Source organism: Monodon monoceros, unplaced genomic scaffold (genome assembly GCF_005190385.1).
Source record: "Monodon monoceros isolate NGI ecotype Baffin Bay Population unplaced genomic scaffold, NGI_Narwhal_1 Super_Scaffold_10, whole genome shotgun sequence".
NCBI lineage: Eukaryota > Metazoa > Chordata > Mammalia > Artiodactyla > Monodontidae > Monodon > Monodon monoceros.
Window position 1 is genome coordinate 54,616,949 of NW_021703766.1, and position 13,420 is coordinate 54,630,368.

A 13,420-nucleotide genomic window follows, 5' to 3' on the forward strand; every position below is an offset into this window, starting at 1 on the left:
CTTCTTCCACTGGCCCCCCCGGCATGGGATGGGCCAGGGTGCCGGGTCGCTACCGGAGTACAAGCTCGAGAGAGAGAGAGAAAAAACACTGAGACAGCATTAGTGGAGGTGCAAGGTGGACACAGACGACCCTACAGACTATGCCCCCAACCCTCCGCTGTCCCCCCCTCCCCCAATCCCATCCCTCAGAGGCAAAAATAAAAATGTAGAAAAATCTCTGTACAGACTCCCCGGTGGGAAATGGGGGCCGGGCTGGTGGCTCTTCCTGGAGCCCACTCCCCGCAAATTAATTTACAACCCAAGTCCACGGCTCAAAAACAAAACCCGCCGAGGCGGCGCTGGGGGGCTGCAGCCCTGCCCCCCACCCCCGGCGGCGCTGGTGCTCAGAAGGCCGGCAGCTGCGCCAGGCTGAGGCGGCAGTCGACGCTGGAGTTGTCCGGGCCCGTGTAGGCCAGGCCCAGGGGCTCCAGGAAGGCCCGGCAGGCGGCCTCACCCTCGAAGGCCAGCTCGGCCTGCAGGTAGGAGACTGGCAGCGCAGGGCGGAAGCTACGGAGACAAGAGGAGAACGCGATGAGGCGGGCGGCGGGCACGGGAGGGCCCCACGAGCAAGGAGTGGGCGCCCCCCTTTCGGGCACCCAAAGGTTTCCTCAGCATGTCACCTGCTGGCCCCTCCCCAGCCCCGGCCTCCCCCCTCAGGGGCTCGGGGGGGCCCGGGGTGGGGGGGGCCCCAACCCCTCGCTGTGCCCCCCCTCCCCCTCACTTACCTGTGCGGGGACGGGAGGAGAGGGGACAGGAGGGAAGGGCCCAGCTGGCTCCTCTGCTGGCCGGGGCCTGAGCAGCCCCTCAGGAGAGGGCCCGCGTGGCCCGGGGCAGGGGCCAGGCGCAGGGAGCCCCGCCCCTCCCGCTTGCCCTGAGCTGGGTCCGAGTGCTAAGAGAGGAGGCTTGGCCTGTGCTCTTCTAAGTACCGCCCCGTGAGCTCGCTGAGCTCCCTCCCAGCAGCTGTCACCCTACCCTTTACAGACACACACCGAGGACAGCGCAGCGGCAGAGCCACTGTCACCTAGGACCTAAGTAAGTGGCAGAAAACGCTCAAACCAGTCCTGCCTGAAGCCCCCACTTCCTCAGAGCCCTGGAAGTCCATGGGGGGGCGGGGCACAGGACAGCCTGCTGCCCCCCAACACGGGGCTGGCCCCGGCCCAGCGAGCCAGAGAGAAGCCGCACCACCCTCCGGAGCGGGGGGACACAAGACCGTGAGGCCAACGACAGGCCAGAGCCCTCCCACTGGCCAAGCACACACAGGCTGAGGCAGAAACAGGAAGTGCTGAGGAGGGGACAGTGGCCTGCCCGGCTACAGCCCGGGGGCGGCGCAGAAGCCCGAAAACTGCAGGAGGAAGAGCCTGTGCGGCCGCGGAGAACACGGGAGCCGGGGAGCCCAGGGTCCTTCAGGTGCACGGCCTTCTCACCCCTCCTGGCTTAGAGAGCGGGTCCCGCGGCCCTGCCTCCTCTGTGTCTGCCCCACTCCCTCCTCTCTCTTCCCACGGCCCCTGCCCCGGCCCGCACCTTGCCCTCATATCGGCTTGACCCAAACTGGATCCTAGGAGTCTCCTAACCTGCAGGGTAAGTATCCCTCCCCAGCTGCAAACCACCCCCACGGCTCCCAACAAACTGACGTGGCACTCAAGGCCCCACGTCCTCTGACCAGGGCTTCCCAGCCTCAGTAAGACTGACACTGCGGCCAGGTGACCCAGCTGGGGGTGCCCTGTGCACTGCAGGGCACTGAGCAGCACCCCTGGCCTCCACCAGCAGAGGCCAGGAGGACCCCGGTTGTGACAACGCAAGAGGTGTCCTGCCGTCGCCGGGGGGCGTCTCCCGCCTGACTGAGCACGTGAGCACAGGCCGCGCTCTTTGGATCCCGTCCCGGCCTAGCTTGCCCTGCCTCACACCTGGTCCCTGAGCACGCCTGGGCTCTCAAAACAGCTCGAGTGGGAGCGGGGCCTTGTCCCTGAGACCGCGGCTACCAAGGGCAGGGCCGCCTTCGCTGGGCGTCCCCACAGAGCAGGAGCTCAGCCACAGGAGCGCTGAAGAAGGTGGGCAGAGGCCTTGGAGGAAGGGGAGCCCGGAGCAAGGAGAAGACCAAGTGGGGTCCAGAGTGATGCGAACAGAAGGCAAAGAGAGGCAAAGGGGCGGGGAGCCCAGAGCAGTGAGAGAGACAGGACCACGGAGGAGGGCCTGCCGTGCGTGCGTTGGAAGGTGGAGGGACCAGAGGGGAGGGCCGAGTGTGGAGAGGAGAAAAGGGGAGCGAAGACCAGGACCCGAGGGAGGGAGACCAGGGGAGTCAGAGGTGCGGACGGGGGGGAGGAGGGCGGCGGTGAGGCCGCAGAGCAGAGGGCCAGGGGGAGAGCTCAGCTTCACATACGTTTTGATCATTGCCTTGAGGGCGGCCTTGCGCTCCCGGTCTGCAAACTTGTCCACGAGGTAGCCAGACATACAGGGCGCGTGCGAGTAGAGCCGAAAGAAGCGGTGGTAGTTGCCCAGGGCCCAGGCTGCCCTGAGCGCCAAGGCGTGGGCCACACAAGGGTCCGCCTTCAGCTCCCGCGTCAGGTACGCCAGCTCCGTGGTGATGTCTGCGGCCGGAGACGAGGAGGTGAGCAGGGCCGGGACCTGGGGGCCCGCGGCCGCCCCGCTCTGCGGGGCTGCGCCTCACCTCCTGAGTTCTTGGTGAAGATGTAGTAGAGGATCCGGTAGGCAGTGAACTCGCCCACGTTGCCTGGCAGGTTCTCAGCATACAGTGACTTGAGCTGCGTCTGGCACTGGTTGAACTCTTCGTGGTCACCCTGGAGGGCATGGAGGGAGGAGCAGAGTGAGGCCAGGACGGGGGTGGGGGGAGCCGAGGGAATCCTGTCAGCCCCTCACCTTCTCCAAGGCGATGCGGGCGTGGGTCTCGTACACCTCCACCGTGAACTCGGTGCGCACACCTTGCACCTGGGCAGCGGGAGAGCAGATGTCACACCGGAGCAGGGCGGGACCAGCAGTGTGGCCCCCTCCCCGGCCCCCGCCTCACCGTCAGGTCCTGCCGGATGGACTTCATCTGCTCGCAGGCGAAGGCGTAGTCCTGCTTCTCCTTCCAGTGGGACTTGACCATGCACAGCGACTTCTTCAAAACCTGGGAAGGAGGTGAATTGTGGCTCAGCGTGACCTGAGCAAGGAGAGCAAGGATGTGCTAAAACCTGCCACAGTTCCACAAACTCGGGGTCCTAAAGCAGAGGCTGCAACATTAAACCCACCCAGTGGCTTGATCCCGACATTAAAGGGAGTAAAACCTAAAAGAGTAAAAGCGTGCACACCGTCTCCCGCGTCAGCACAGGCAGCGCACGCGCCCCGGGAGGACACGTCAGCCCTGCTCCCAGCTCGGGCCTCGGGACGTTGGGACAGGGATGGCCCAGTGTCTCACAGGCACTGGCCGGGGACATCGGCTTCCTTCTCCTGGTCTCCTAAGCAGGAGGCGGAGGCTCATAGGCCGGCCCAGCCTTCCGACGAGGCCACAGGCTCTGGCCTCGGCTCCGAAAGCACAAGCTCTGGGTCCAGTTCACCTCTCGGTGCCTCAGGCCTCCAGGGCCCGGTCAGCCACAGGCCCCCTGTGCCCAGGCAGGTCCGGGCCTTCCCCGAGCCAGACCCCTGCCCACCCCACCACCTCCTCCCACGTTGCCTCTGCCATCCTCGCAGCGCTGGCCTCACAGGGAGGACCTGCCCTCGCTGGCAGGGGGCACTTACCGCCACGGGGCGCACAGTGGACGGGTCGGGGGCGCAGGTGAGACGCAAGTAGTGCTTGGTGATGTCAGGGCAGGTGCCCACGATCTGCAGCTCATGCCAGTCGGGGTCGGCCCCGCCGCTCTCCAGGCTGCTCACCTGCAGCACCAGGGGCTCCAGGCGCAGGCGACGGGAATGTCCATGCTGGAAGCGCGCCGCCCGCTTCTGCTTCTTCAGCTCGCGCTCGGGATCCTCACACTCCAGGGCCGCCATCTTCTTGCGGCTGCGCTTGGTGGGGGCTAGGTCGTGCCTGGGGAGGGAGGGAGGAGGGGGCCCTGAAGGGGCGGGCGTGGCGCCACCCCCTGCCTCTCCACCGCTGCCCAGACACAGCCCTCCCCCTCCCAGGAGCCCCCAACCGGCCCCTCCTCCCCGGCCCCCAAAGCCTCACCTCTTCCCACGCTGCGCCCTGCCTCGGCCCCGGTCCATGTGGGCCCCCCGGCCTCCCCGGCCCTTGGGGGGTGGGTTCCTGCGACCCACAGGGTGACACTCATTCCCTGAGTAGGAGCTGTCGGAATCCGAGTGCGAGTCACTGCGCAGAGGAGCACAAAGGTGAGGCCTGAAACGTCTCCTCCCCCCGCCCCCCTGCCCCGCCACCCAGCAGCCTCGCACCTGCGGCGGAAATGGCGGGTCGGGGAGCGGGAGGAGGAGCGGGAGCGCGAGTCGGTGCTGGAGGAGGAGCTGTGGTCCTTCATGAAGACATTGCGGTTGCCGAACTTGGCGAAGCTGCTGCCCCGGGCTCGGCCAGCACCCCCAGCCCCGGGCGTCCCTCGCTGGGACTGGGCACCCCCGCCCCTGGTCGCTGAGCCTGCCCCCCGGGGAGGGTGGAGGCTGCTAGGGGCCTCCCACCGCTTCTTCTTGGGGCTCTCAGCCACAGGCTCCCGAGTCAGCCTGGGGATATAGCAGGGGAGGGCATCACCACCCGGCGCCCCGACATCCCCAACGCCTGCCACCCGCCCCTGGACACACGAGCTCAGAAGGAAGGGCACTTACCCAGGCAACTCGACTAACACGGCGCTCAGCTGGGAGAGTCCCAGGCTTTGTGTGTCTAGAGGCTGCTGGCAGCCGCTGAGTAGCACGCCTCCCGCCTCCACGCTCTCACCCCCGGGACTCCAACCCCGGCAGCTCCTGGGCCTCGGCCCCACCCTGGCGGCCTCCCGCCCCCAGGACCCCATTCTCTCGCTCCTTCTCTTCAGGGCCCCGGGCACCTAGGATAGCAGGTCTCCAACTGCAGCACCAGGCACCTCCCGAGCGCCCCCCGGCCCCACGCACCCCGGCAGGGGCTCCCGGCTCCAGTCGATGGTGTAGGCCGAGCCGTCCTGGAGCCTCGCCTGCAGCACCTCCTTGAGCAGCTTCTCCGTCCGGTCCTTGTCCTCCTCCGACTCGCAGGCGGTGAAGCAGCGCTCCACGTACTCCTTCATGTCCTGCGGCCAGTCGTCGGGCTTACCGGACAGGTTCCCCCTGGAGGAGGGAGGACAGGTGCAGACACTCGGTTGGGGAGTGGTACCCCACGACCCAGGTGGGACCGTCATCACCGCCCCTCCCGGGCGGGCGCTCAGGGCGAGCCCGTGGGGCAGGGGGGCTCTGCTTTCTAAGGAGCAGGCCGTGCCAGTGGGCCGCACTCAGATGCTGAGCACGGTGCCCAGGGGCTGGGGCCGGGTGAGGGGGCGGCCGTCACCTGTGGTTCTGGGCCTTCTCGGGGTTGGGCTGGGGACCGAAGCTGCCGTGCTGGCCCTCCGTGGTGGAGCCAAAGCTCTGGCTTGTGACAGCGAAAGGCCGTTTCTGAATGTTGAACTTGAGCCCACCAGTCCCAGGGGCCGCTGTGAGGGCAGCAAAAGCTGGGGTGAGGCCTCCCCCGCCCACGTGGGCGGCCCCGCCCCCACCCCCGGGGCAGGAGCCCTGAGCTCCAGAGAAGGGCGCCCATTCCGAGCGGTCCCACGCACCGCCCCGGGAGGTCCCAAGAGCGAAGCACGGTCCAAGCACCCCACGTGCCTCGCGCCAGGAGTCCTGTAAGGCCCCCTCCCCTCCACGGCCCAAGGCCACTCACGCTTCATGCGGTTCCACAGCTGCTGGCCCTTCTTGGGCTTGGCGGGCTCGCTGTAGCCATGCTGCCCGTAGGCCTGGCCCGAGGCAGATCCGGCCTGGCTGTGCTGCGTGGCAGGCGCCGTCCCGGGCTGCGGACCGCTGCTCAAAGGGTGAGCCCCACGCGGGGGGTTGGAGGGCTGAGGGGGCTGGGCTGCTGGCAGCTGCTGAGGGGGCGCCTGGTAGGACAGGCCTTCGTCCATACCCGGGACCGGGGGCTGTGGGCGGAGCGGCCGCTGAGGCAGGAGTGGGCACCCCGGGCTGGCCCTCGCACGGGGTCCTCGGCCACCTCAGCTCTCAACTCCGCGGCCGGACGCTCCCCCGCCTCGCCACCCGCACCCGCAGAGCGCCTCTCGAGGCGGGGGCTTCGGCGACTCCCACGGCCCAGCAGCCCAGGCACCGCGCTGCTCTCCCACGGCTCCCACTGCTGAGCGGCGGCGGCGGCTGGCACTTAAAACACCGGCGTCCGCCCCCGACGGCACCCCCGCCCCGGCGGTCACTGTCTGAGCACATGTCACGTGCCCGTCAAGACACACGTGTGGCACACGCTTGCGGGAGCCCGGTGATAAAGCCGGGATCCTTCCCCCCGCCACACCACCGCCGGACGGCACCGCCTGAGGCGCAGAGAGAGCGTGACTTGTAGTTTGGCCACCCAGGTCTGCCCACCTCCCCGGCACGAGCTCCACCGCACCTCCCAGCTGCACGTGAAGTGCAAGGCTAGAGCGTGTGTGTGTGCGTGAGAGAGAGAGACTGTATGCATGTGGGCATGTGCTGAGGGAAAAGCACAGGAGAAGGCTGCCACGCCACAAAGTGCTCCCACTGTCACCCCAACACCTCAGCCCCCTGGCCGTGCTCAAGCCCTACACCCACCCTGGTTTCAAAAACTAAGCTTTGCCTTCCTCGTTCTCAGATCAGGAACTGCTGGGCAGCAGCAGCTTAAATAACGCAGGTGTCCCCGCTGCTGGCCCACCACACCCCGTGCGTGGACGTGAGCCGGGGCGGGGTAGGGCGTTACCTGGTTCAGAGTCCCTTGGTGCTGCGCTGCGGACGGCTGCTGCGGTGCAGCTGAGCCATAGGAGCTGGCCATCCCGTACTGGGAGGGGGAGCCATAGCTCTGGTACATGCTCTGGCGAGGGCACAAGAGGGAAGGATTAGCGGCGGGCCGATTCCTTCCCTGGAGGCCTAGACCCGCCCCTCTCTCCCAGCTGCTCAGTTTGCGATCCTTTACTGATCTCTCACCGTCCCTCTCTCCACCGCATAGAAGCGCCCAACTCCCTCATGCTGAAAAATTACCAAATAAAATGACCACCTCCATGTGTCCCACATTCCACTCTCTTCAACAACTATTTACTGAGTACCAACCCATCTAAACACTATAATACAATGAAAAGTAAAGACAAAATGAACTTTACACTCAAAATACATGCCACAGTAGACACCCAACACAGCCAGCAGTAAACAAAAAACAAAGCCAAGCAGAGAAGCCGAGTGGCAGGGTGAGCAGTGGGAATGCCACTCTAAGGGAAGCCTGTCCCAGGAAGCGCACTCTGAAGGCGCTCTCGGGCAGCCCTCTGCTAGGCGAGGGCACAGCGAGCGTCAGCACGCAAGGAAAGGGCTGAGGCGGGAGTGGACTCAGTGTGTGCTGAGGGGGAGGAGTCTCTGCGGCAACGTGGGCACAGGGAGGGCAGCGTGGGTGGCCACCGAAGGACCTGGGCATTTACCTTGTGGACCATGAGCTCAGGGAGGGTTTTCCAGCAGCTGTCACTGCTGTGGCCAATCCACCCACTGCCCCCGGACCCTGCCCGATGATCCCACTCCGCCCCTCCACCGCCTGCCCCCGCCGGGCTGGGTGGGCACTCACCACAGGGTAATAGTAGCTGTACGGATAGGCATAGCTGTACTGCTGGTACCACTGGTAGTACTGCTGCTGCTGCAAAGCCGAGGCTTCTGCCTGTGACACATACTGTGGGGGGAGAGCCACGTGCCATCAGTGCTGGAAGCAGGAGCCCAGGGCCCCACCAGGGCAGGTCTGTTTACTGGTGGTTAACTGCCAAGGGACAGAACTGGGAACACATCTCTCCACAGAGAGCCACCACCTCTACCACCGTACACGAGCACCCCTCCCTCCTCAGGCTGGATTCCCAGGGACGACGACCACATGGTGCCCTAGACTCACTACTCAAGGGCTCCCAGGATGTCCTCAGAGCACCCTGCCCTGGTGATACGAGAGGACACCAAGTGTGTGCGTGTTCCCCACGCCCGCGCAGGGGATGCAGGTCCCCCGAGGACGCTGCTCACCTGTGCACTGGCCACGGGCCCGCTGCTGCTGGCCTTGGCAGAGCTGCCGGCAGCTCCCGCTTTGCTGATGCTGGCCAGGGCCTGGCGGGCCTTCTCCCACTCGGGGTTCTCGTGCATGGGGGTCTCCATGCCACTCTCTCTGCCTGCCCCGGCCACCATGCTGTACTGAGAGGACCTGCAGAAAGGGGACATCGAGTCAGCCCATTCTCCCACTGCAGACGGTGGGCAGGACGGAAGCAGGCAAACCCCAGGGCTTGAATCCCAGAGCCTCAATTTCCTAATCTGTGACACACTGACAGCCAGTTTCTGCGTCACAGTCTTCAGTGAATGACAGATGCGATCACCTACCTAAGGTACTTTTGCAGATGCCTGCTACGTATGGACGTTAAAACTCAAACCAAAGGATTACCAGTAACCACAAGACTTAAAACAAGACTTGATGCCTAACAGATCTAAATGATTTATGAAACCACAAATTCTGTCTGATACCACCTCAGTCAGAAAGTCATCACACTGTTTTGGAAAAAACGAGGAATTAAAAAAATGAGTATTAAGTGTTGGAGGCTGCCTCTTAATCACAGTCCACGGAATGAATGATCACACTTCTGTGAAACAAGCACTGCACTGTGAAAGGTGAACGCTCAAAGGAGTGCCTCGGCCCCACCTCCACCCCAGGGGCTGTGCTATCATGTCCCCCATGCTGTGTGAGGGCCCATCCGGAAGACAACACTGGGTCTTGCTTCCTCTTGCCCTCCCCTCCGACCCGTCCCTCTAGCCTCACTAACCAATCCGTGCTACGCTGATCACCCACGTTGGCCGCCATCTGGACCCTGGGGTGTACGGGGTGGACCTCGGGAGCCAGACTGCTTTTTCACTGTCTGCAAGAAAAAGAATGAATTAGGGAGACTCCAGAAGGAGCAAGAAACATGTCAACAAATAGGGAAGAGAAGCAAATGGGCTCACGAGAAGCCAGACAGAAAAGGAAGTCTGAGAAAGAAGGAGACAAGGGGTAAACAATCTGAAGAGAATTCTGGGTGTGGAATTAAAGGGCTACAGCCTGAGGGAAAGACCCTGGCCCCTCTGCAGTGCTCTAGGTGGAAAACAAAGGATTGGAAAACAGGGAAGTCCAAATGAGTTTCCCAAAGAGAAAGAAAAGGATCAGAAACCCATATGAAGAAAGGGAAGGGTTCGAGGGAAACCCCGAAACAGGGACAGGGTCAGAGGGCAGGGTGGGGGACCTCAGGCAAGGAGCAAGGAGGAAGATGGCTTCTGAGAAGAAGCTCTAATAAACAAGGGCTAAGTGAACCTCCACGCTAGAAGACCTGGAAAGACCCCTGAGAGAAAGTCTGTAAAGAGGGAAGCGTTTGAGGAAGCCTTGAGAAAAGAGAACACTGGAGAATGGAGAAGTCTGGGAGAAAAAGCCGATTTCTGGAAGTTACTCCTGGAGCAGGAAGAAGTTGAGGGTGCCAGAGAGGAACCCTGGGAGTGAAGAAATGAGTTCTTAAAAAGCTCTTAAAAGACTGATTTCAGGAAGGCCCCCTAAGGATAGAGAAAAACGTATATGGGAGGTTCCTAGAAGCAGGAGTAGACCTGGGAAAAGAGAAGAGGCGAGCCCCTTGGTTGGGGGTCTGGTGAGAAAGCTTTGGGGATGCCCAAAGAGGTCCAAAACATCTTTAGGGACTTGGAGTGGGGTGGAGAGAACAGGACAGCAAGAACATGAAGGAATGTCCTGGGGGCAAGAATTGGGGGGCCTAGACTTGAGGGAGGAACTGAGAAGTATGGGGGTGCTCAAAGGCGAGTCCCGCTGGAGAACCCGAAAATCCTACAAGAAGTGGAGATGTAAGGAGTCTGGAACTGGAAAAAAGCCTAGAGAAAACAAGCCATAAAGAAGAGACCGAACGGAATTGGGCGGAAGGATTGGGGGCAGGGAGGTGGGGGGATCACGAGTGGGGATAGTGGGTGGAGCCCCGGGACAGGAAGAAAAGTGGGGGTAAGGTCTGGGGGAGCCTGGAGGGAGGAGGTTTCTGGGCTGGGGCGAGAACCGGAGGCAAGGGGGCACCTGGCCGTCCCGCAGGCCCGGGGAAGGCACAAGAGGGCTAGGGTGGAGGAAGAGCTCGCCTGGATCCTCGCCACTGGCCCCGGAGCCACCGCCCCGGCCAAGCCGCGCGTGCGCACCACGTCCCCGAGTGGGGGGAAGAAGACAGCGCAAGGGCCGCCCGTCGCCAGGGTCAACGTGATCCTCCCGAAGGAGCTGCCGGGTCAATTGGGGTTGAAGAAAAGGGGTGCTCTGGGCCCAAGAATTCCGAGCGCGCGGGTGCAGAGGCCGACGGCGCAGGCGCCAGGGTGCGCAGCCGCACTCCCCACCACTCGTGCGCAGGCCCAGTGGCCCGGGCTCCTCCACACCCTGTCGTCGCTCGCGCGCGGCGTCTGTTGGTCCAACCGCCGCCGAGGCCTCGGGGCCCGCGGGGCGTAAGGCCAAAAGGAAACGCCGCCTCCGCCCGCCCGCCCGCCGCCGCTCGGTACACCCACCTCGTCCGTATGCCCCTGGGACTTGTCAGCGGCGCCTCCAAATGATAGCAACACGGCCGCAGGACTGCTCCCCACCCGGCAGGCTCTTGTCTTCCTTGGGCTTCGACGCCTGGATCGTGGCGTCTTGACGTCACGCGAAGGCCTCGCCCCGCCTCCCTCGTCCCCAGGCAGCCAATAGACGCCACGAGCGTGATTTGAGCCCCCCCCTTCCGCCTACGCAACCACGCGGTGGGCGTTCTTAATGCAAGCCGGAAGCCGGGGTGGGGACGGTGGCCCCGAGGGGACACGCGCGGCATAGTTCGCAGGTTCCGCGACCTTCCACGCATCCTTGTTTTGGTTTAGTTGGTGGCAGCCATTACTATTCCTAGACGCAAATTGGTGTGATGAGAGTTCTAAGGCTACCCATCGTGTAGTGATGTGGAAGACGAGGGAAGAGAATGATGGACCCAAAGAAGGCAAGAGAACATGAGAACAGCCTCCAGCCGGAAAGGGGAGCTTCCCTAGTAACTAAAACTGGAATGGCGTACCTGGCAGAGGGAATGGCGTGTGCTAACACACACAGGCGGGAAACGAGTGTACCGTGGGAGACGGCGGGGGTCAGGTGGCTGTGGCAGAAGTGTGCGGGGTCCTGGCGTCAAGAGATAGATCTGTGGAGGTGGGCAGGTAGCAGATCCTGAAAGGCCATCGATGTCCGGCTGAGGAATTGGGACCATCCCAAGTTAAAAAGGCCCTTCTTTGAACTCCTTGCAACTAATCTTTTGAGTATGCCAGCTGTTTCCACCCAGGGCTCTGATTGAGAAAATTATCCAGTCCGGTTCACGCGCCGGTCACTGTAGTTATAGCAGGTGGTATTTAAGATGCAGCGATTTCCTTCCCATTTTCTGTTATTAAAAACTTTTCTGTTGATAACTGCGTGTCATTTTGTTATTGTTAGCACAGTTGATCTTTTTTTCCATCCTTTTACTTGTTTTTTAATTAAACTTTTTGTTTTAATTTTAGGCTTACAAAAATGTTGCAAAGATAATTCAAAGTCCTTCCTACCTTACACCCAGTTTCCCCCAATGCTGTAGTATGTTTGTTAAAACTAAGACACCAACACTGGCACACTACTGTTAACTGCAGACCGTATCTGAATTTCACCACTTTCCCCTTTATATGCCTTTCTCCTTCATGTGCCAGAGCCCAATCCAGGGTACCCCATTGCGTTTAGCATCTCTTTACTTTTAGCTTTTATATTTAAGGTGTGTTTATTTTACATAACGTATAGTTTGATCTTTGTTTTTTACCCAAGCATACAATCTCTGCCTTTTAAAAGAGGTGTTTATAACTATTGTAATGTGATTACTGGTAAGGTTACATTTAAATCTATCGTCTTGCTATTTGGTTTCCGTTTGTCCCATATTTCTTTGTTCCTCTTTTTCTGCCTTCTTTTGGCTTGCGCATTTTTTAAAAAGTAGACTTCATTTTTTAGAGCACTTTTAGGTGGGGCCTTAGGGAGGTACCCTGCCCTGTGGTCAGAAACTCATAAGCTGTGGCAATTTCAGGGGTCACCTAGGTGTTTTCCAATTCTCAGGGATCACTCTCCCTCCTCCCTCTTTGCCGGATGATGTCAAGTCTTGAGCACCGTCGTTTCACACATTCTGTCTGGCATTTTGGTCGTTTCAGGAAGGACAGCAAATCCAGTTCCTGGTTACTCCATCTTGTTCAGAAGTGGAAGTCCTCATATGTGTCATTTAAAAATGAAAATCGATTTCCCTTTTGTAAAGGTTAGGCCAAAATGGTTTTTTATTTCTTGGTTAGGGCTTCCTGATTAAAGATCACTCCCAGGCTCCTTGGCAGGAAATCAGGCAGCCTGAATCTCAGGGTACTTTTGAGCATCCTACACCAGCTTCCAGACACAGACTCAGAGTCACTAGAGGGCAGTATTTGAGAGTAAAGCGGCTTAGAAGTGCAGATGGGCCAACCCCAGGGCCAGACAGCTCACCCAGTCATGAGAATTAGTGAGTCCATGAGGGTGGCCCCCCGTGTCCCTCTCTGGAAACTGTGATCCATTTCTCTCTCCCAGCTTCAGGCCCACACATCGAAGGCTTCCTTGAACATTCCTTTCGGTGTACAAGATGGAAATGATAGCAAGCATGGAGCTATCCCCTACGGCAGGCCCCCGCTGGACACCTGACATCCGGCACTCTGGGCCAACAAGCCCTGACCTGAAACCCTTGGGGCTGTTTACGTGTTTGGGGATTCAGGATTTTTCAGACTTTCAAGAGAGAACATGGTGTATATTCCACAGAGGACACGGTACCCTCAGTACCCTGCCCAGCACTTGGAAGTAACCCCGTCAGTGTTTCTGTAGAGAAATAGATGGACATTCACGCCAGGCAGGGAAATGGTCTGTAAGTAACCTCGTGCCAGGCTGGGCTTTGCTGCCCAGTGAGTTCAGGGAAGACTTTTGGTCTAACAGAGCCCTTTGGATTTTGGAATTGCTGAGGAGAGACTGGGGAGCTGTCTTTGACACCCTTCTGATGGATGACACAGCTGAGGCCCAGCTAGTCGAGTGATGACCCACATCCACCTGGTGGTCGAGAGCAGGCCTGGGCTCTTAACCACAGGGATCCTGCTCTGCGTTTGCCCACTCTGCAGCCATTGTCTGTCACTCCCACCTCAAATCTCTCCTCTCTCAGGCTTTCTCCCAAGATTCCAAACCCAG

General features: G+C 61.0%; 2 protein-coding genes across 6 annotated transcripts in view; both read right to left on the reverse strand.

The window, feature by feature from the left end:
• Positions 1-13,420, reverse strand: part of LOC114908066 (NACHT, LRR and PYD domains-containing protein 7-like) — a 582,624-nt gene that overhangs the window by 398,857 nt on the left and 170,347 nt on the right.
• Positions 53-10,853, reverse strand: LENG8 (leukocyte receptor cluster member 8). 5 transcript variants are annotated; one of them, XM_029244357.1, is made up of 16 exons: positions 10,714-10,853; positions 8,970-9,062; positions 8,185-8,359; positions 7,748-7,849; positions 6,902-7,012; positions 5,852-6,122; positions 5,483-5,624; positions 5,077-5,265; positions 4,417-4,695; positions 4,196-4,336; positions 3,772-4,057; positions 3,062-3,163; positions 2,914-2,982; positions 2,705-2,834; positions 2,417-2,624; positions 54-546 (listed from the first exon to the last, which is right to left on the reverse strand). In XM_029244357.1, exons 2-16 carry the CDS (start codon positions 9,005-9,007, stop codon positions 384-386), a joined length of 2,406 nt encoding a protein of 801 aa, XP_029100190.1. In that variant the 5' UTR covers positions 9,008-9,062; positions 10,714-10,853; the 3' UTR covers positions 54-383. The 5 variants fall into 5 exon arrangements, with proteins under 5 accessions (XP_029100178.1, XP_029100190.1, XP_029100183.1 ...); XM_029244368.1 differs by having other exon boundaries at positions 55-546; positions 5,852-6,104; XM_029244345.1 differs by lacking the exon at positions 10,714-10,853 and adding an exon at positions 10,303-10,625 and having other exon boundaries at positions 53-2,624.